The sequence below is a fragment of the Pholcus phalangioides genome, unplaced genomic scaffold, assembly GCF_987345545.1.
Source record: "Pholcus phalangioides strain wild (caught in Gottingen) unplaced genomic scaffold, Ppha-v1.0 ptg000018l_1, whole genome shotgun sequence".
Classification (NCBI taxonomy): Eukaryota; Metazoa; Arthropoda; class Arachnida; order Araneae; family Pholcidae; genus Pholcus; species Pholcus phalangioides.
The window spans coordinates 3652750-3675005 of NW_028301611.1; the positions used below are offsets into that span (position 1 = coordinate 3652750).

The 22256-nt window shown below is 41.7% G+C and overlaps 1 protein-coding gene across 1 annotated transcript in view; it reads left to right on the top strand.

The window, feature by feature from the left end:
• The window catches only part of LOC149071585 (repulsive guidance molecule A-like), a 51778-nt gene that overhangs the window by 23113 nt on the left and 6409 nt on the right, over positions 1-22256 (top strand). Inside the window, exon 3 of the mRNA XM_089248025.1 lies at positions 6194-6780. Within this exon, the coding sequence (XP_089104151.1) occupies positions 6194-6780 (587 nt within the window). The remainder of the gene's footprint in view (positions 1-6193; positions 6781-22256) is intronic.

Here is a 22256-nt window from a genome sequence, read left to right on the forward strand (position 1 = left end):
AAAAATGCCAGGTAGGGTCGCAGAAAAAATCTGAACTTGGCCCGGGTGCCCATAATTCTCTAAAGACGGCCTCGGGTCCGTTGCTCTCTGCGGCGAGACTTTTTAACGGGGAGATCGGCTCGAAGATGGGAACCGCAGAAAACCAACTTCAACCGACCACCACTGGCGACGGTAGGATTTGAAACCCGGGCCCTCCCGATGTGAGTCCGTCGATATGATCACTCGACCACCACAGCGGAGAGCATATCGTCTGTTGTTAGCCGCGAGTTGGCTCTAGCCAGGGACCGATTCTGATCCGATTCGTGAACTCAAACGTAATTTTGCAAAAATGAACTTGGCGGCTCAAGGGGGGGGGGGGGTCTCATGGTAAAAAAAAAATAATACAAATACAACGCCACAACAGGCAAAATGCCCAACGAGGTGGCTGAGAAAAAGATGTCCATAACAAATATGGATGTCATATATTTCAAAAATACAGCAACCCAATTGAAAATGCAATTAATAAAAGTTATAAACAATATATACACATGGTAAAATATTATACAATGCCCATAAATAATACTTATGGTTGTCTTATTCTAAGTATGGACAGAGCTTCTCGATTTACCCCAACATGTTTATCATATTTCTTTTTAAACGTGTCAATGGTGTTACAATTAACTACCTCCGGGGGTAAGTTATTCCATTTATTAGCAACCATATTAGGGAAAAATTCCCCGCGACACCATAGCCTAGAATTGTCCCTCACCGATCGATACTGGTGTCCCCTTGTAAAAGCAGTCGATTGGATTGTAAAAGCAATCGTAATTTTAATTAAATATTAAAATTAATTATCTCCCCTATCGATTTCTTTCAAACGTGTACCACATATACTTGATTGTATGTTAGTAAAAAAATTTACATATCTTCGATTCTTAATGCATTTTTTCTAAAAAAGTTTAGAGAAATGCATTAAAAACAGCTTGCGCGCAGCATGGTAAAAATATTGCATGAAATCAATGCAATTGAGTAAAAAATGATTCAGAGTAAAGAAAACTGTTAAGTCCATGAAATAATGATGGAAAACTGAGAATTTTTCGATTTAGCTATATTTAAAATTTTTTAAAACATTCATAATCCTAGTCGGGTACGGATATGGGGGGGGGGTGATGGCATTTCGGTAACTTGTTTATGATGATATTGCATCCAATCAATCCGTTGAAAATTACCTGTGTCAACGTTTTTGATTAAATAACAAAGTCAAGAAAACTTCGACTAGAAATCGGGACTGAGAAGAAAATGAGGACTGTCCCGGAAAATACGGGACACCTCATTCACAACAATTTGTAAAAAATCGCCCCTCCCAACAGCGGGCTCTAGATCCGCCCCCTGACCCTAGTACAGTTCACTTCGCTTAATTTGATCACACCGGGACTCGTAATCTTGCAGCCTGATAACGATAACTTACAGGGGGAAAAAAAACTAGGTTCGGTTAAACCTTCGCTTCACAACGCGCAAAGACAAAATGCGGTAGAAAAAAGAAATCGATAATATAATCCGAAGTCACGATGATTGTAAATGAATTTTTTTCCTATGTCTGTTCCATTCATTGAAAAAGTGATAACAACAACCGAATGAAAACATTATCCGTAACTTTAAGAAGCGGTGTCGACGAAATTTCAATGAATGGATCTCGAATCTTTTCTCGTCATTTTATGAACTGAACGGTTTTCCTTATTTTGAATCGGTTTTTTTAAATCAATTTCATTGATGTCATGTTATTTTGCCATGCACTCAATCTGTTTTTATTATGGTTTGATGATAATATCACTTTGATAACCCACGCAGAACCGGAACTAGACGGGGTTGGGCAACTGATTCCGGGCGGTAAATATGAGGTGGGAACAAAAGCTCCGTTATAAAATCATTGAATTTAACAATGATGGAAATAGGGAGGGAAAATTAATTTCTCCCCTCCACAAAAAACGGCTCCGGACCCTCAGCACAGTTCCAGAGCACTCACTCAGGTGACCCGTGGCACATTTCTATATCGCTCAAGTGACCTGCAGCGGTATCGTTCCTGAAGTGGCCATCGACACGTTTTTACATTAAGGAAATGAATGGTCCACACTTCCAAGGTTGAGCAATTTTGCTTCAGGGCAGTGTTTTTCAACCTGTGATCCTGGGGTTCGTGAGTACCTTATAAGAGTTCCGCGAAGGTTTTTCATTTGGGCTAACTGGCATTGCATGAGTGACACATGTAGTGCTGTGAAATTGTAATTTATTACTTCATTTTTTTATGATATGCTTATTAGTGTAAAAAAACCGTGCCGTAAATTTTGGATCATCTTGTGGGGGGGGGGGTGGGATTGAGTTAAAATTAACTTTTGCTGTAGGATGTCTGCAGGGTATTGAGGTTCACTACAAGGTGGGGCGCGCAACATCGCGAAGGTTGGGAAAAACCTTGAATATAACTGGTTAACCAAACATCCCAAATCCTTTTTCTACCCACGACGCCCTTGGTCTTGTCATCGTTTTATCGTGGCTCCCCATAATAGTCTAGAATTAGAAACATTTTTCACACTCATCAATACATCAACGCCGCCGCAAGACGCCGCGACTCACACATTGAGAACCACTGCCCTAATCCATCGTTTCTCCCTGAGAATGTGCACCCCCCCCCCCCCCCCCGCGTAGTTTTTCCTGTATTTGGTGCTATTCGCGTACCATCTCATCAGGGTCCGTCATCAAATTGCAGTTACTAAGGGCGAGATAAGATTGTAGCCTGCATGAAAGAATCGGATGAAGCAGAATGAATGCATCGTTAAATTAACGCCTAGTACAGTATATCAAGTGCAACCAAACTTTCACAAGTGCCATTCAAAGACGTTAAACAGTTTAGGTGCTTAGCTGTGGACTCTCACTTGGGCTTTCCCCCTCCACGAATGAAATTTATGAAGCGGGTTAGGACCCCAATAATTCATGGTTGTAGAGCACAATGTAACTAACGTACGTGTTAAACGTGAAGTAACTACTTATCTATTCAATATAGCGTACGTGTTCCCACCTCCCGTCTTGCGAACATACTTGGAATTCCGTAGTTTTTACGGGGCGTATGGTACTCTAACTCAGCCCTCCCCCCACCCCGCAGGGCTGTAACTAGAGGGAGTGGAGGGGAAACTTCCCCGGCACCAAAATCTAGGGGGCGGCAATTTTAGGTAGGAACAAAGAACACCATATTACAAAATTATCGGAATTTAAAGTTGTGGGGGCGGCAAAAATCTTAGTTACAGCCCTGCCCCCCCCCCTTCCCCAATGTTTTTCGCTATCGGCTCCTCTGACTAAGTGGTTCAGGATAAGAGAGATCACCAGCTGACGTGTTTCAATTATTATAACTTGAGAGCCAGTTTAATATAAGTAACCTATTATACAGTGGATCCCGCTTATAATATTTTCAAAAAACGTTGAAAGCGAGGAAAACGCAGTAATCGGAAAATCTCGATGAGTATAAGTTGGGACCACGAAAGTAAGTGGTACTAACCGGGAAAACGTTGCAAGAGAGAACGTTATATGCGGGATCCACTGTATTTTGAACTCGACTGTGTTTCGATTGGGGCTAATTTAATATGGTGGGGGAAAATGCTCTGGAATTTAACGCTGTGCTCATGGAAACCCAAAAAGTGATTTATGCTTGTGCTCAATTTCTTGCTCGTGAGCTCTTCATCGACCCCCCCCCCCCCCCCCCCCCACAATCCAAGTTGCGTCCAAGAAATCACTGTATTCTTGGAGTTTGTGCACGCTGTAGTTTCCATATGGGTGCTCTTCTGAAGCCGGGCATGAACGGCGCTCATGACTAAAAAAAATACTCTCAGAATAAAGCTACTGAAAATACCTTTTGTGGCAGAATTGGCTATGACGTGTTTGGCATGTCCCTGCATTTGGAATAGCCTAAAGGCTGAAACACACTACACTGACGTCATGACTACACTGACGTGATAATCGCGTCACGTCAGTAGTGTGTTTTGGCCTTAACTCAATTGGTCTCTGTATTGTTAGTTCACTGGGACACACAGTATGGTAACTGGGACCACACAGGACCCTCCATACAGATTGACCGGCCTTAGCAGACATTGGTCTTATATATTTTTTACGCTATTAATTTATCACAAAATCACAAGACGGAGCTCGTTAAAAATCTTGGTCTTGGAGGCATCCACCCGCTTGAGGAAGTTGAAGGGACGTGACTCGGACCACGGCCTCGATCTAGATTTCACCCGGGAAAGCCTGGACGGCAGCTGTCCGATCAAGGTCCTTTCTAGATAAGTCCTTTCTCTCTTCCGCAAGACCGTCTTCAAATGTTTAGGGCAACGAGTTCCTCAAAGTGTGCATCACGGTGAGCTGACGATATTGACATTTATCTGTTCGGTTCTTTGAAGAAATTTTTTGTTAGGCTATTGTGGGAAGCCGCGGGCAGACCGACTATGGCAAGGGAGGTGCGGTTGCCGAAAATTAGAGAACCCCTAGCATTGGTTCTTAACTTTCTGCTTTCAACTATGTTCAAACATTGTCCGAATAAAATAAAGTCCACTGAACCTCATTCTATAGAATAATTTTCGGAATATAATATGAAAATGAATTGATTGTTGTTTTGTTTTTTTTCCATGGCTGCTCATGAAGCCTTCCCAATAGCCTAAGGGGGTCCTCAGTTGCCAACAGTCAAAAAAACAAAAAAAAATTTCAAATTGTTTCTTCAGCAAAAACAACTAAAAACGAAGGCTTAAACAACCGATTTCAGCCATTATAATGGTGACCATACGTCCCGTATTTTTCGGGACAAAATTATTTATTTCGTAATATTCGAAAAACTCGTCGTTGCAATGAAAATCGTTCACTAAAAAAAATACACTTCGAAATTTTTCAATCGTAAGTTCTTTATTTTACGCGAGTTGTTCATCGGTGAAATGGCCTTTTTTTTTGATTACCCTAGCCATTATGGAAATTTATGTATCACGTTAATACTGTATCGATAAAAAATTGGTAAAATGAGATAAAAGAAAATACAGTCAAACCTCGTTAGTGCGTCACCCGGTTAACACGTCACTCCGCTTAACGGGTCACTTTTTGGAAGTCCCAAGTGTCCTCGGGCAGGAATTGGCACAGCTATGGCTTACTCCGTTTAACGAGTCACTCCGCTTACTAAGTCATACTTTTGCTCTCCCAAGAGTGACTCATTAACGAGGTTTGACTGTATTTAGCTGGTTGGTCAATGACTTCGAAAACGACTTTGTGTTGTCTCATCAGTTGTTTCAATTTTGTTTTTCTTCAGAATCAATGCGGAAAGTCCAAAATTAGGACAACGTGAATTCAAAATTAGAATCATGCACCCTGTCCGTACTGATACTGTTTTTAGGTTTTATAATATTAATGAGATTTAACTGACTGAAAATTCTGACATTCTGCTTACGACTAAATTAGGAAAAACCTTTGCATTACAAGCTGTGCATTTGGAGGAAACCTGGCATTCCTAACTCTTAATTTCATCTAATTTTTAATTCATATTAACTGGAAATTTATCGGAGTAGTTTTGTTTTTTTTTCAGTAGTTTTATCGAAGTATTATTTTTAGGCATTTATTTGAAAAAAAGGGCCATCATATTTTACTGAAGAAACCAAACTAAACAAGTACAGTCAAATCTCGTTAATGAGTCACTATTGGGAGAGCAGAAATATGACTTGGTAAGCGGAGTGACTCGTTAAACGGATTAAGCCATAGCTCTGCCAATTCCTATCTGAGGACAATTAGGACTTCCGAAAAGTGACCCGTTAAGCGGAGTGACGTGTTAACCTGGTGACGCACTAACAAGGTTTGACTGTATATAGGATAACTTTTGAAAAAAGATTAGAAGAAGCAAACAGCGCTAGCAAAAACGACATACTAGTTGGTCTTTTTTTTCCCCCCAATGAAAGCCAATGGCCGCGGAGTGGGGGGGGGGGTTTAAATGTTGCTTAAAGGAAGGAGATTTTTGCATGGGAAGCCAAGATCGTGCACACCCCCCCCCCCCCCCAAATGAGCTTCATGAAGTTTTTTTCACTTGTTATCGGAAATAGTTATTGAAGTATCGCCTGTGATTTAAGAGTTGTATGGAATTTCGATACTATGCGTATTTTTTATGTTAGAATTTCTGATTGAAAATTAATTGTAAATTTCTTTGCAGCTTCTGGATGCAAAGTGAAGGTCTGCTCTCGTTCCTACGCCCGCTCCGTCGAGAGTGATTCCGTGTCCCGCGGGCCGACATACAGGTACTGTACGATCCTGCGCAGCTACGCCGACTGCATCAACATCACGGCCCGCAGTTGCAGGGGCGATCTAGAATACCATTCCATTACTTCCCTGGTGATGCAGTGGATAAACAACTTCGACTGCGCCAGTGTGATCGCCAGGGGCCCTCAGCAGGAATACAATGACTTTACTCCTCCGTCGTCGGGCAACGGCCACAAGCAGCACAAGTCCAGCAGGCTGAACCCTCCTTCCCCGCCGGCTCCTCAGCCGTCGCCCCACCATCCCCCGGCTGTCCTGTCCCCGATGTCCGAGTGCATGTCCTACAGGCCTTCCTCCGGTGGCGGAAGCACCACCTTCAGTCATTGCGGGCTGTTCGGCGACCCGCACCTCAGAACGTTTTACAACGAGCTGCAGACCTGCCGGGTCAAGGGTGCCTGGCCGCTGATCGACAATCCCCACCTCGCCGTGCAGGTCACCAACGACGCCGTGGTCAAGGGATCCAGTGCGACGGCCACCAGCAAGGTAAGAACCGCCATTTACTCTCAATAGGGGCGGTGTTCGTGTGGAATCCCATACGCAGTGGGAAAAAAATTTAAATACAATTTCATTCAGAAATTTCTCTTGGGAAGAGAAACTCTCTATAGAGCAGATTGATGATTACGAGACTATTAGACCCGAACCGCCAATGCCCATCATCCATAGAACAGCACCCATGTAGTAACTGCATATATCAGTGTTGCCAAATGTGATCTTCTAACTCGGAAGTGCTGATTCTTTGAATGTAGCACCAAGGAAATGGATTTGTTGTTCTGGGGTGTTCGTCAACAACTCACGAATATGTCCCTTTTGAACACACAGAGAGTACTGCGGTGCTCGCGTGAACAACATGTTGAAGATGCGTGCTGTAGAGCAGTGGTTCTCAACCTGGGGGGGGGAGCCATAGGGCCTCCTTGTGGGTACTGGGATATTCTAAGTTCCACGTGTGAAAATCAAGTTGAAGAGGAGCCATGACAGGCTGCTAAGGGGGAATCAGGTGCATATATACTTATAAACAAATGAGGCTTCAAGTGAGATATGACATGAAAACGTGTTTTCGGAATGAAAGAAAATATCTGAAATTGAGGTATCCCGTTTAAAAAACGTTTTCCCGCTTACAACGATTTTTTGAAAAACGTTACGTGTGGGATCCACTGTAGTAGTGCTTGAGAGCGACGTGCCTGCCTCCCACCCTCGAAATTGTCTAGCAATATCACGAAAATATTCATCATTTCTCACGGAACCCCCCTAGCGATATCACCGTTCCCCGGAAACCAGGTTGAGAAACTGTAGGAATTATTTTTCTCTTTCATTCCCTTTGCACATCACAGATTCGGAAGAAGAAAAAGAGCTCGCTCACACACACAAGGCACTTCAGCAAGTCCTTGGAGCTCGTTAGTTCCTTGGGGTGGGAATGGGTGACAAGAAGATCTGTGATTAATGTTACACCCCGGTACGTATACGCACGTACGTCCACCGCGCCATCTTCTTTCGGGGCACCCCGTTTTCTTTCAGAGCCGAAATAAGTAAAAAAGAAGCTTCATGGTTTCCCCCCCCCCCCCCCGTATAACTCGAGGGCCTGTTCTTCTCTTTTACAGGGAGTGTTGTTCTTCTTTCTTGTAGATGATGAGGTTCTTCTTTTTTTCTTCAAAGAACTGTTTCTTGGAAGAACCCGGGGAAGAAGTTCAGTTGATTCTTCTTTTCTTGCGCATTCCCCGCTTCTCTTTTTTTTTTTTCACTAGCATGGTCGGTGCTTGTTTACAAGTTTTGAGCTTTTATATACAAGATGCGCTTGTATGCTCGTTTTTTTTTTTTTTCTGTGGTGGTGGTGTGTTCGTTCGTTATATCGAATTGTGGAGTTCAACATTGGGTGCCGGAATCTAGCACATGCTCAACCGATGGCCCGCGGGCCAAGTGTGGCCCTTGAAGTAATCTGTTGTGGCTCCGCGACTTGAAACATAAATTTTTCTAAAAATTAAATAAGAGGAACATTTTTCCAGATTACTCACGAAAGCACATCTGGAAAATGAGCAGCCCGGTGAAACTAGGATTAAGTAGACTGCGGCGCGGCAGTTACAGATCACTTAAGCAAGGCCGTAGCTATGATTTTCGTTGCCGGGGGCAAACATGATCTTGCCGTTCTCCACAACCGTAAAATTCGATATTCTTTGTCCCCGCCTAAAACTGACGCCCAGGGCAGTTTCCCCTCCTCCGTAGTTCTGGCGCTGACTTAAGTGAACTGCGGCGCGTCCACGGATCATGACCTCACACCTTAGGGTGAGGTTGACAGGACCCGGGACGGTAGCTGAGATAGACTAGAGCAGTGTTTCTCAACCGTCGGGCCGCAGCCCAGTACCGGGCCCTAACACCAGTCATACCGGGCCGTGAGAGATTCACAGTTTCGTTTTTCCCATTTATCTCTCGTTAATTGTATGACCGGGCTTTCCACTTACGCAAAAGAGATTTACCGGGCCGCGGGCTTCAAAAGGTTGAGAACCACTGAACTAGAGGAGGGCACGGTGATCTCAATACGGGTCACTCAAGCACACATCTTTGAGGTTAGAGGCATTTTATCTCCATTGATCCACCGTATTACTGTGATGTGACAGACTCTAGGCTTCGTTGGCTGTGAGCTAGGCATCTTCAACTTTCCTCACTGCTGTCCTCAATGACTCCGAATTCTGGTTCTAAGCTGCATATTTCAGGTGAATGCGCACAAGAGAACCATGGCCCAGGTCTGCATCTTCAACCTTTCTCACCACTGGAACCAGTGAGAAAGGTCGAACTCCCACTCGTGAGGCGCATGAATTTGTCGACGTCAGAATCAAGTTGCAACGAAGGATTAGCATTGTTTTGATTCGAGCTTGAGCTGTGTCGTTTTGTCGGGTTTTCTTTTGATGACGGGAATAGGCTCAAGGATGAAGTAACCCCCCTACCCACATCTTTGATCATGTCAGGTCCATAATAATTCCTCCGTGCATGGTTAAGCCTATATATATGGGATATCTTGTGCATGGCCCCCACAGGGGGTCATCTGCTGGGTTGTGTCAACACCAGCTTTAGTTATACTAAAATAGGCGAGATAAACTATAAAAAATAAAAACATCTTGAATATCTCTCATCTTCCTGTAGATCAGTGTTTCCCAAAGTGGTCATTATCGTGTCCCCCCCCCCCCCCTGGTGGGCGATGGAAACTACGAGTATAGCATAGGATCCTATGGGTTCACTTAAGTCGGGGAGGGGTGGGATGAGAAGAAAAATATTTTGAAGGTGATGACGGGGGGAGAGAACAAAAAGTTTGGGAAACTATGATGTAGATTCTCATTTATCCGATTTTGAAGGCGTTCATTTTAGCCTTCAATCAGTTTTTGTCTTCTTTTATAGCACTCTCCTTGGTGTTTTAAAAAACTAAAAAACATCTTTTAATTTTGGGCAGATCCTGGAACGAATCAAAGGATTTCCAATGGAAACCTATGGGAAATCACGTATCGGCTTACGAAGATTTCGGCTAACGAACGTGATTCCGGGACGAATTATATCATCAGCATCAAAAAGAGGGGGTGGGGGGTTGAATGATGATTACACGTCAACAACAATTTTTTGGTTTAAAGAGATTTTGAAAACATGTAGCGAGCCACTAAATTAAGTGATCTGGAACTGTACCGTGAGTCACTTAAGTGATCTGGGAATGTGCCGTGGCCACATCAGTGATCTGGAACTGCACCTGGATTATTTTAAAGACCTGGAAATTGCCGCGGGCTGCTTGAGTGATCTGGAACCGTGTCAAGGAACACTTGAGTGATCTCTGAATGTGCCGCGAGTCATTTAAATGATCTATAAATGTGCCACTTAGTTTTTAAAAATAAGGTGTGAGGTCGTTAGCCACACATCAGATGACTTGGGGGGTGCACATTTTGCCCTTGGGCCATGGTTTTAGCATGTATAAAATAGGGACAATTCCCTAACGTTAAATCTGAGTTAAAAAAGACTTAATCTGGTGTAATTTAAGGTACGGAACCGTCCGTAAGACGTACAAAACAGTCTCGCCTAGGTATTTGGTTGAGTTTTACGCGTCTTTTTCAAAAAACTTCGGAATATTACGTGTAAAATCTAGACAAGACTTGAGAGTGCGAAATGAAACAAGTGTGGGTAGGTACAGGCATGAGTCATCGGCTGAAAAAGAAATCCCTGGCCATGATCCAGAATTGGATGAATGAATCCCAGACGGGGGAAAACATAATATGGAAGTTTTCCGCAAGTCTGGATGTCAAAAAAAAGCAAAACGATGTCTGTTCTATACACCGAAACCTACGGATTACGGATGCTATTGTTAGAAATAGCTATTGTCGGAGAAAACACACCTCTATCATGGGAGGGAGAAAGAGAGAGAGACAAGCGTCGCGATTGACAACACTTCACGTAATACTCATTATAAGTTCAAGGGCTGCTTCTTCCTCGACGCTTGGATAATCTGATCGATTTATGGGTCGTCCATCTCGAGGCAAATTTCCAAGAAACGAAAGGTTAACAGTTTGCGGTGATTGACCAGCAGAAACTTTTACGGGTCCGTTTCCCATGAGGGAGGCCATTCAAGTATTAAGCCAACGGAAACCCCCCCCCCACCCCTTGTCAGCAAAATTAAGTAAGCACCGCCGACCTTCACCTCGTACCGCATATTGGGATCAGAAACGTGTATTCATACGCGCGGGGGGGGGGGGGCTCTTGTCTTGTTGCCCTCGGGGCCAACATGATTTTGTCCCGTCCCCCCACAAACGTCAAATTCGATAATTTTAAAACGGTGTTCTTCGTTCCCAACTAAAACAGCCGCCAACTAAATTTTGCTGCCCGGGGCAACTGCCCCCTCTCAGTTCGAGCCCTGCTCCCACCCCCAAAATTTTCGTGCTTTTTTGAGCTAAAACTAATTTTTGTCGATATCTTTACTAGGGTTATTTGAGTCACCTAAGTGATCTTCAAACATGTCTCGGGCCACATAAGTACTCTGGAGCTGTGCCACTGTGATCTGTAAATTTGCCGCCGGTCATTTAAATGATCTAGGAATGTACCGCGGTGCACTTAATTGCTCTAGAACTGCACCGAGGGTCACTTAAATTACTTTTGAGGTCGCGGGGCACATCGGATGACTCAGAGAGCCATGAGCTGAGCATGTATGATGATCCACGGCATTGTTTCTCACTTGAATTTCTCGCGACGCATTCTCAGATCGCGAAAGTTACCCGCGGCACATTTAAAGATTGATTAAAATACCTGGGAGAGCTGTTCCAGATCATTTAAAGGGACCGCGGCACATTATCAGGAGGTCATTCAAGTGATTTTGCGGTGCTGTTTCACATCACTTGAGTGGCTGGCGGCACATTTCAAGATCACTTAAGTGGCCCGTAACACATTTTCACACCGAAGAAGTGGCCCGCACTCTCTAAAAGGTTTAGCACCCTTGCTCTTCTCGATAACGGACACTTACGGGAACCCAAATTTTAATAGTTCTGGTGTGGTGCATGCTGGTCTTTTTCTGATTTCCATGTATGTAATTCATAAGATTGAAATCGGTAGCTTTTCCTCATAAAATAACAATTGAAATCCGTGAATATCGGGGCTGTCCCTTTTTTATTATTATTATTAGGAAACACAAACTCTCTCTCTTTCGGCAAGGCCAACGAACTAACAAACCACTAGTTCTTCCTGACCCGGGGCTAACCAGCATCTCTCGTGCTAGTGGAAGGTGAACACAGAGATGAAGGGCAAAGTAACCAGTTCTAGGAATCATCACCGAAGGACCCACCCATCACACACACACACACGCACTGGTTCTCTCTCATTTATCCCGAGGAATAATAATGAAAATAAAATACAAAAAAAAAACCTGATCATACCAGCGTTTATGCATGCAAACATGCGCTGGGTAATGTATTTGGTGTACGTGTGTGTGTGTGGTGGCTGTTGATCATCATGTAGATTTTTCACCTGTAGAGAGAATCCATTCTCTTCCCCCCCCCCTTTTCGGTTCACATTCTGTTCTTGCGGTTTATCCAGGAACCGAAACCTTTTTCGTTTAACCGGTTTCATTTAATCCGTACTAACTTAATATACGTTTTCACCAAATCTATTAAACTAGTGTTTTTTTTATTGCGAGAGTGTTTGGGTTCGTCTCACGAACCGAAGAACCCTTGGAGCCCACATGCTACTGCCCATGGCCCTCAAAAGATAAGAAGTGGATGGGGCCCACGACCTAAAACATAATTTTGTAAAAATGATCTAAACGCATTGTCAGACCCGCGGTATTATTCACTAATTTGAGTGACAGCCCCAGATCACTTACGTGACCCGAAGCACATTTCCGCATGACTTAAATGCTCTGGACTCGTGCCGCAGGTCACTTAGGTGGCCTGCAGTGCAGTTCCACATTGCTCAAGTTACCCTCGTCACATTTACAGATCACTTAAGTGGCCTTTGTGGTACAATTTTACATCACTCAAGTGGCCCGTGGCACATTTACAGCAGAGGCGCCGATGTGATAAAAACATTGGGGGAGGGGGCTAAAAGTTGAGTCGTCCAGTATGTACGGGACTCAAGCCCATGCTCAGAAGGAAGAGGAGAGGTAGTGCATTGGATTGTATATTCATTAATTATTGGGAAGGAGGCTCTCAAACAGCCTCGGCCCCCAGGTTTTAGCGCCTATGATTCCCAGATCACTTACGTGATACAGTTACTACATCACTCAAGTGATCCGCCGATTGCAGATCGCCTAAGGAATCCGCGGCACGTTTATAGATCACAAGTGGCCCGCGAGACACATTCACAAATCACATAGTACCCGGCGGTGCTGTTGCAGATCACTTAATAAAGTGGCCCGCGACACGTTTTGAAATCAATGAAGTGGCCCGCGCTCTCCTAAAGATTGAGCACCCTTGCCGTAGAGGTCTTATTCAGGGTACATCGCTGTTTCCTACCCTATTCCTTCAACGGACTCGCTGACTCTACCCGTCTGATATAATGGGACCGGTCTCCCGTTTTTCCCGATCAATATCAGCTTGGAGCGTGTCTGGAGTTCTGTATTAGTTACAATGTTTGGGGTTCCTCTTCCTCTCTCTCTCTCTCTTTCCTACACACACTGTACATTTCCAGGAAAGGAAGCTTAATGTGTGTGTGTGTGTGTTCATCACTAAGTGTTCTCTGTCGATGGCCATTGCAGAGAGAAAGGGAGGTCAATTACGTTACGATGTAGAGAGAGTGAGTGTGTAGAGGACCTTTCATATTCCATGTCGATGAAAATAAGAATGAATTTTTTAACGAATATTGCATGGGGAAATTTCAGAATTGTCTCGAAAGTATCGGGAGTTGAGCGATGAATGAAAACCCGGATCTGAAATTTTCAACATTTTTTTTTAAGGTTGAATTTATAATTTCTGGTAAATTCTGCGTGGATGCTGCATCCACTTGCATCTGGGCCTTGTGTCCATTTGCATGGGGGAATCTTAATTATGCAACACCATTTTTCAGCTTATTCTGCTTTGGGGCCGAATCTAAAGCTTTACGGGCATCTCAATACTACGATATTCGAATTTAACCTTGAATGGCATCCTAGCATACTTTCATTCATGCGGCATCTTAATCTGGAGGCATTGAATCCAATCTTCTCCTATGCATCTAAATCTTCGGGGTCAAGCACCCCCAACAAGCATTAAGCTCTGTTGTTTCATTTGATTTAAATCTCTCTCTCGCATCTTCTCGTCATTTGCATGTGAATTTTTCTCACCGCTTGAATCTGAATCCTTCTCATTTTTTATGTGAATTTTTAGTTGTTGATCTGAATCTTTCTCTTGTTCTCTTCGTCATTTGAATCTAAATCTTTCTTTAATATCTTCTCGTCATTTGCATCTGAATTTTTTTCACCACTTGTATCTGAATCTTTCTCTCTTTTTTCCATGTGAATTTTTCTGTTTATCTGAATTTCTCTTGTTCTTATCATTTACATCTGAATTTTCTTACATATTCTCGTCATTTTTTTTTCATCTGAATCTTCCCTATTTTTTCATCCAAATTTTTCTCTTGCGCATCTGAATCTTGCCCCTTTTCATTGAAATTTGTCTTTATTCATCTGAATTTCTCTTTATCTGAATCTCCTCGTCATTTATATCTAAAAATTTTTTTTTTTGTATCTAAATCTTTCTTTTTTTCATCTGAATCTTTTCTTACGTTTTCATCAAAATGCTTCTCTTACTCATCTGAATCTTCTCGTCATTTGTATTGTCTCTTTTTTTTTTTTTTTTTTTAAATCTGAATCTTTTTTTATATTAATTTTTTCTCTTGTTCTTCTGCAGCTTATCGTGAATATTTTCCCCTCGTTTGCATCTAAATTTTCATTTTCGCATCCTAATTTTTTCATTTACATCGAAACCATCCTCTCTTTGCATCTAAATCTTCATTCTTATCCAGATGTCGCATACATACATCTGCATCGAAACGCCCTCAGCTGACTGAAAATGTATTCTGCTGTAAAAATTCCTTCATAGTGGAATTTTCCAAAACAAAAAAGTTAATTTTCATTTTTTTTTAATTTTTAAAAGTGATCAGCACGTATTCCCGAGAGATCGTTACGATCTGTCCAGGGAATTTGTTAGTGTTAGTTGACATCCGTGCCCGACCCGGAATTCGAACCCAGACCTGCCCAGTCAGAAGCTAGCTCCCTAACCACTGGACTGTGCCGCAGGCGGCATTTCTCAAAGTTTTAACAGCATTTTTCAGCATATTCGGCTTTGGTGCCGAAACTGAAGCTCTACGTGCATCTCAATACTACGATATTCGAATTTCACCTTGAATGGCATCCAAATATAATCGACTCAAAAACAACAAAACGAATCCTATCCTTCAAAAATGATGACGTAAAATTAATTTAGGGAAGAAAGAAAAAAGTTTTCTCGTTTCCTTTCAATCTCTCCAAAATTTTCTATCAAAAAAATAGGGTAATTTCTTAATATATAGAATAATATAATAATAATTCTATATTAAAAACTCAATGAATACGGGTGACGGGGATTGCAGCCTGGATCATCGTGTATCGGGAACTGCAGTCAAACTCAGTTGTAACGCCACTTCGGCTACAGCGTCAATAATTGGCGGTCCTGGCTGATTCCCAAAGAGAATAATAATGTGCCTTGCTTATAACATCGATGAAAAGCAACCACCTCAGATGTAAGGGGCCGTTCAAGTATTACGTAAGCAAATTTTTAGCCATTTTTGAACCCTTCCCCCCCCCCCTTTGTCAGCAAAAGGTTGACCCCCGCCCCCCCTTGTCAGCAAAATTTCGTCATCAGCTCTGCCCCTCTGAATCCTAACTCATATTTTCATAAAGGGTGGTTGATGACGTAAGCATTATCCAAACTCCCCCCCTTGTCATCAAAAGTCAGCAAATCGGAAACCCCCCCCCCCCGTCGTTTGTTGTTCTATTTATACCTAACGTTGGGAAAAAAAAAAGATTTATTGTATGTTTGATGTTGCTCATTGACATGACCACTATACGAAACATTTCCGCATCTTCCCCTTACAGACTTTTTCTTGTAAATATCTTCGTCCCTTTCTTCGTAATCTTCGTCCCTTTTTTGTTAACGAAGTTTGCTTTTTAATTCCTAATCTTTACTAAAATCGGGAATAAAATTAACTTCCATAATTTATGAATGTTATAATGAATATGCATGACGTGTTATAATTAATGACTATAAATATTCATCTCGCATGTTTGCAAAGTTGATTGTTTCTTTTCCCGTGAAATACATTTTTGCAGACCTGCTGTAGCAGATTTTTCCTCGCCAAAGTTATTGATAAGCAATATTTGGCAGGAATTGGCGACGTCCCGTATTTCTTATCCCAATTTCCCGTGTTATTCTCTATCAAATTAGCCACACCCTAATCCGCAGGTTTGTTAACCAATGACATGGGTTTCCTACTGGTGTTCCGCGACATTTTTTCCAAGGTTCCGCGTTATTAAACGCTACGGAACCCGGAGAGCTTTCGAACAAGAAAACATTCTTGTTACTAATACTCGCAAAGTTGGATTTTAAGGAGACATTATTGTCTTTAAAAAAAAAAAAAAAGTCAGCAGATTGTGAAAGAACAGCATAAATCTGAGAAAGAAGCGTTGTCCGCTGTTTTTCCCCCAACTTTCGTCCGGTTTTTGAATTCAAATATCTCCGGATATTGCACTCAGAAACGTGGAATTTTTTTTTTTGTTAACCTCGCTTAAGACGGCAACAACTTTCTAATTGGCTTTTTGAGGACAGGGTTCCCGTATAAAAAGTTAATTTTTTGTTAAATTTTGATAACTATTCAACCCCTTACAACATGAATGACGTAACAGAGTTTTATACGTTATTTGGATACTTTTTCTATTTGGAAGTATACATCTAGGATCAACGGTTTCCCAGTAAAATGCTGCAAGGGAAATTAAATCGCCCTGTATATGCTTTATGTGTAAGAAACGTCACAGAGAGAGAACTGGAACTGCTGCTGTCACCTATCAAATTAAAAATAAAACTGTTGTGATTCTTTGATTGAAATTGATGACCGGTTTTCGATTAATGCACCGCATAGAAAAAGTCTATATTTTTTGAGCAATAATATCAGTTGAATTGTCAAGTTTGCTTAGTGCAAAATTCACTGAAATATTCGAAAAACGGGGGAAAGTTTGGGGGGGGAAAACAGCATTAAATGCGGGTGAAACGGTTTATCCGCATTTTTAATATTTAGTTTATCCATCGAGAAGTTTGTTTGATCGTCCCGTGTTTTACGAAACAGACAATTTTTCCCATATTATTTGGCTTTTGGGAGTAGTGGTCGTTCCTATCGCCCCGTACCCTCTGAATCCGCTACTGAGCTATGGCAGACATCGTCATCTACGAACAAAACCGAAGTGGACATCTTCAGATTCCAATGGAGTGAAGGCAGAAATCTTCAACTGCGAATGAAGCCGAGGCAGACATCTTCGGCTGTGAGTGAGGCTTAGACAGACATCTTTAGCTACAAATGAAGCCGAGTTAAGCCGGGATTACACTGTAAAAGTTCTGTGCATTTAAAAGTGCTTTTTATGAAACTTGAAAAATACAACCAATAAACTGATATATCAGTTGCATTTGCTCGAATTAGTTTATTGGTTGTATTTTTCAAGTTTTATGAAAGCAGTTTTACAAAACTTTTATAAAACTTGAAAAATCCAGCCTATAAAGCTCATAGGTTAAATTCGAGCGAATGCAACTCATAATCTAACTGGTTGAATTTTTCAAATTTAATAAAAGAACTTTTTGGAGACAACTTTTACAGTGTAATCCCGGCCTTAAGGGCATCTTTAGCCGCAAATGAAGTGGAGGCGTGTGGATCAAAGGTGATGTGTCGGAGAAGGGGCTATCAAAATGCATCCGATCTTCCCCTATTTTACGGGACAGACAAATTCTTCCCTTATTATTCGGCTATTGGGAGGGGCGTTCGCCCCGCTCTGGATCCGCGCTTGGCTTGGTCACACGGTATCCAATTTATTTTGGTTTCCCCCCACACACACACTTCCAACAATCTCAATGAAAACTCGACGAACGTACTAGTGACTGGTGTGGTCGGTTAAAGAAAAATAAAAAGATTGCAATGACCGTCGACCTTGCCCCAGGGCCCCCGTTTTCTTGTATTTTGAGCACAAACTTCATTAATTCTCTTCATTCTTCCTTTTTAATATACCAGTTTTTTTTTCTTCTTCCTCTTCTTTCCTAATCTTATATAACATTTTTCCCCCCTCTCGTCAATTTGTTTTGGTGGGCGGGGCCTTAATTCATGTATAAGGCAGCGTCCGTTTGGTTTCTTGGAAGAATATTTTGGAGTGGGGGCCCCCACGTTGTGTATGTGAGTGCAAAAAAGAAAAAAAAACAAATTTTTCTTAAGGGGGTTATGGATGGAGGTGGGGATGGGGAGGGAATCGATTGCCTTCACACTTTTTGATGGAAGAGGTTTTTGTTACTGTCCTGTGAAAAATACTTTATAATGCATGACAGCGTTGTTATGTATTATTCAAGCATCTCTTTCTGGAAGGAGGGTAAAAAGATATCTGAAGAGATTCTTGTGGAGACCCCCTATCGTCGCTGGTCCCTGGGTTTTATGCGTTATGTGACCTTAACGCTCGACAAGGTCGAGGTTCTTTCCCGAGTAGTCGAATTATTATTTATTGGCCGTAGCTGAGTCTCTGCTTGGGAGAAGAGAATTTTTACGCGTTTTGTGCTGCTGTGTGTGAGTTTTCTTGTTCGAGGAATGACTACCATCGTTCAACAGAGATCACTGGATCGAGGCTGTTTCATTTGGTCATCCAGTGGGAAAGACTGCGAACCGTGTGAACTTCTTTTTAATGATAAGAGTCTCGATAATCTGAGGTGAACGGGACCTTCGGAGGATTACCAAAAACTTTAATTATAAAGTAGTGAAAAAAAAACGGGGCATTTTAAATCGGGGGACGGGGTTTACCTACTCTTGGCCGTTTTGTCCTCAATTTTACTGCGCAATTAAATTTACGGTTCAATAAACTGTCAAGACCTAGGGCCGGAACTAGTGGTGGGGTACAACTTCCCCGGCGCAAAAAATTTAGTGGGGGGGGGGCAGTTTTAGGTGAGAATAAAGAACACCGTTATAAAATTGTCGAATTTTAAAGTTGTGGGGAGCCGCAAAAATCCTAGTTACGGCCCTGCTAAGACCCATGACCACCTTTACAAGGGAGGGTGACGGGAGCTCCAGCCCTGGGGGGTCGATATGAATGTTTTTCCTTTGTTTTTAAAGCTATAAATTTACTATAGAAAGGCCTGTAACAGGATTCTGGCCGGGGGGGAGTCTGGTTAGGGACGCCTTGAGAGCCTCATGGGCTCCCGGGAATAATGCCTGCTTACGATCGAAAATTTCAACCAGATCTCACATTTATGAAGCTCCTCTGCATTTGAAACACCCGGGCTTTATCTTATTTGGGCCCATGTATTAAGACGGCTGTAGGTCCACCAGAAACCTTAGTCTAGAACAGCAGTTCTCAACCTTTTTTGACTCGCGGAGCCCTTTTTAATAAAATAATTTCTATGGCGGATCCCCATGGGCATATTTTTTTTATTTATTCGTCAAAGATACTGATTTATTTTTGATTAAAAAAAATTTTTTTTTTCAAATTTAGTTTTTTTTTATTTTCCTCGAGCGGCCGCGGAGCCCCTGGAGAGTCCACACGGAGGAAGTAAGAAAAATAAAAAGGTTGCAATGGCCGTCGACCTTGCCCCAGGGCCCCCGTTTTCTTGTATTTTGAGCACAAACTTCATTGATTCCTTTTTATTTTTCCGCGGAGCACCGGTTGAGAACCGCTGGTCTAGAATCATGACAAGAAAAATGAGACAAAATGAAGGGAAACTCGTTCTTGGCGAGAAATAGATTTTGTGAAAGAATTTCAGAAAATTCCAACACCTCGTATATTATCCGGAACCTCGAAAGAGACGAATTATCGAGATTCTCTATCTATCGTATTATTATTAGTTCCCGGAAGTTCAAGTAAAATGCCATAAATGCCCATTTTCAAACTTTTTTTTTGTTGTAAAAATGCCTTTTGTGAATTTTTCCTACCATAAATGCCTATTTTAACATTGTTTCAAGTTTGTTGGGGAATTTCATAGGCCATTCTCCGTACAACTTGGATATTTTGAGCACAGAGAACTTCAAAGCACCTTCTGTTTTTGAAATATCTAACTCTTAGTACAGTCGATGTCGCTTATTAGAATCACGAATAATGTTACTCGGGTATTGTTGTCACTTTTGCAAAGAACGGAACGAACCATTACCATAACATTGGGAGAAAAAAACGTTGAAAGTTATCGTACTCTTCGGTTTGTGTTATCTCTTTTTTTTTTTTTCGTCAGGTTTTTTTTTGTAAATTCTGAAGCTTAGGCTTAACTAATTTTTTCCCCGTAAGTTATCGTTATCAGGCTGCAAGACTATGTAGGATGCTAGAAGATATTCTCTCTTCTCCTTCCCTTGTTGACAAACATTTCTGTACTTGATGTCGTAACAATTTCGAGAAATACGGGATGTATGGTCACTCCTCTCCCCCGGTACCAATCCGAAACTGAAATCCATGCCTAGATGCCAAACACATTCCCACAACAAGATTCGCGATATCAGAAACGGTCCAGCCAAGCTGGAGCTTGGAAATTTCTGGGAAAAAAAAAAGTGCTTCCTGTCCTAGATTTACGACGTGACTACCCAGATAGATAGGTTTTTTGGTAGTATGTATATGTGTCTGAATGTAATCACATCATCAGGCGTAATCAGAATGGGAACGCCGCCGGGGCTGTGAGTGCGCAACAAGCGAAGAAGAGCTGTGACGACAACAAAACACACACACACACAAGAAAAACCACGATGGCTCGCCATCGGAAAAGAAAGAACATCTTTCATAGACAAAAAAGCGTGAACAGCGGAGTATGGGTCGTCATCTTCATCTACTTCAACACACACACTGAGAGAGAGAGAAAAATAACCAAATAAATAAAGTGCAGGGCGTCACAAGCGCATATCAGAGTGTTTTTCTCGTGGTCTCTTGTACTCACTCATTAGGGTGTCACACACACGCACAGCTACATGGCAGAATGAAAAATAAAAGATGGGCTCCTTGCCAGCAAGAAGCTAGGCTTAGCTTGTCTTGAGGTTGGCGGGTTCAAGGAAAAGAATAAAGTCACTGCAGCTGCATGAGAGGACTTTGAAAATTTTAAGAATGCTTATTGCTCTCTCTCTGTTGTGTATGTGTGTGTAGGCACATAATGCCTTTTAACAGTTTTGCAGGCAGGTGCCCTTCGTAAGAGAATATCATCACACACACACACACAGAGCAACCAACGCATCATTTTTTTTTTTCTTCGTTCTGTCTGAAAATAATCATCCTGTCGGGACGTTTACACAATGACTAACACCCTGTAAGAAATGGAGGCGCGAAAAATAAATGTCACGTGACTTGGATATTTTTTTAAAGGATGCTTGAAAAATCGTTGGAAGAGACTAGAATGACTGGCAATGCTAAATGCACAGGATGGGAACAAGGAATTATTTCATCATCATCAATGATTCAGATTTAGTGGAAAAATTTCGGAATCAATAAAAATTCAGAATTGATGAAACAATTTCGGAATCAATGGAAATACAGAGTTAATGAAAGAATTTCAGACTTAGTTTTTGAAATTTCAGAATTGATAGAAGAACTTCTGATTTACAAAAATTTCGGAATCGGGAGGAATTCAGAATCATTGAAAGAATTTCAGGATAAATGAAATTTCGGAATCAATATAATTTCAAAACTGATAAAAGAATTTCGGATTAAAAAAATGTCGGGATCGGAAATTCAGATTTAATGAAGGAATTTCGGTATCAATGGAAATTTAGAATTAATGGTGGAATTTCACATTAAACAAGGTTTCAGAATGAAATTTAAAAAAAATTCGGAATCAATGGAAATTCAGATTTAATGAAAGAATTATGTGCAATCAGTAAAAATTCAGATTTAGTGAAAAGATTTTGGAATCGGTGGAAATTCAGAATTAAATATTATATAGTTATTCAGAATTTATTAAAGAATTTCGGAATCAATGAAATTTCAGATTTAATGAAGGAATTCGTTCCACAATCTATTGTGGAATCAACGGAAATTCAAATATTCAAATGTAATGAAAGAGATTCAATGAAAATTCAGAATTTATAAAACAATTTCGTATGTAATAAAAGGAGTTTAAGTAAAATTAATGAAATTCTTCATTGATGTGTGGGAGCTTCAGTTTTACTTGAGTTTTACTTGTCCGCCCCCCCCCCCCGGTACTTTTCATGGTCAATAGATTCTGACCCGAGATATTCAGCGATGGCAAGACTACCAGTCAGTAATTAGTGCCCTAATTCACAGTTTTCCCAAC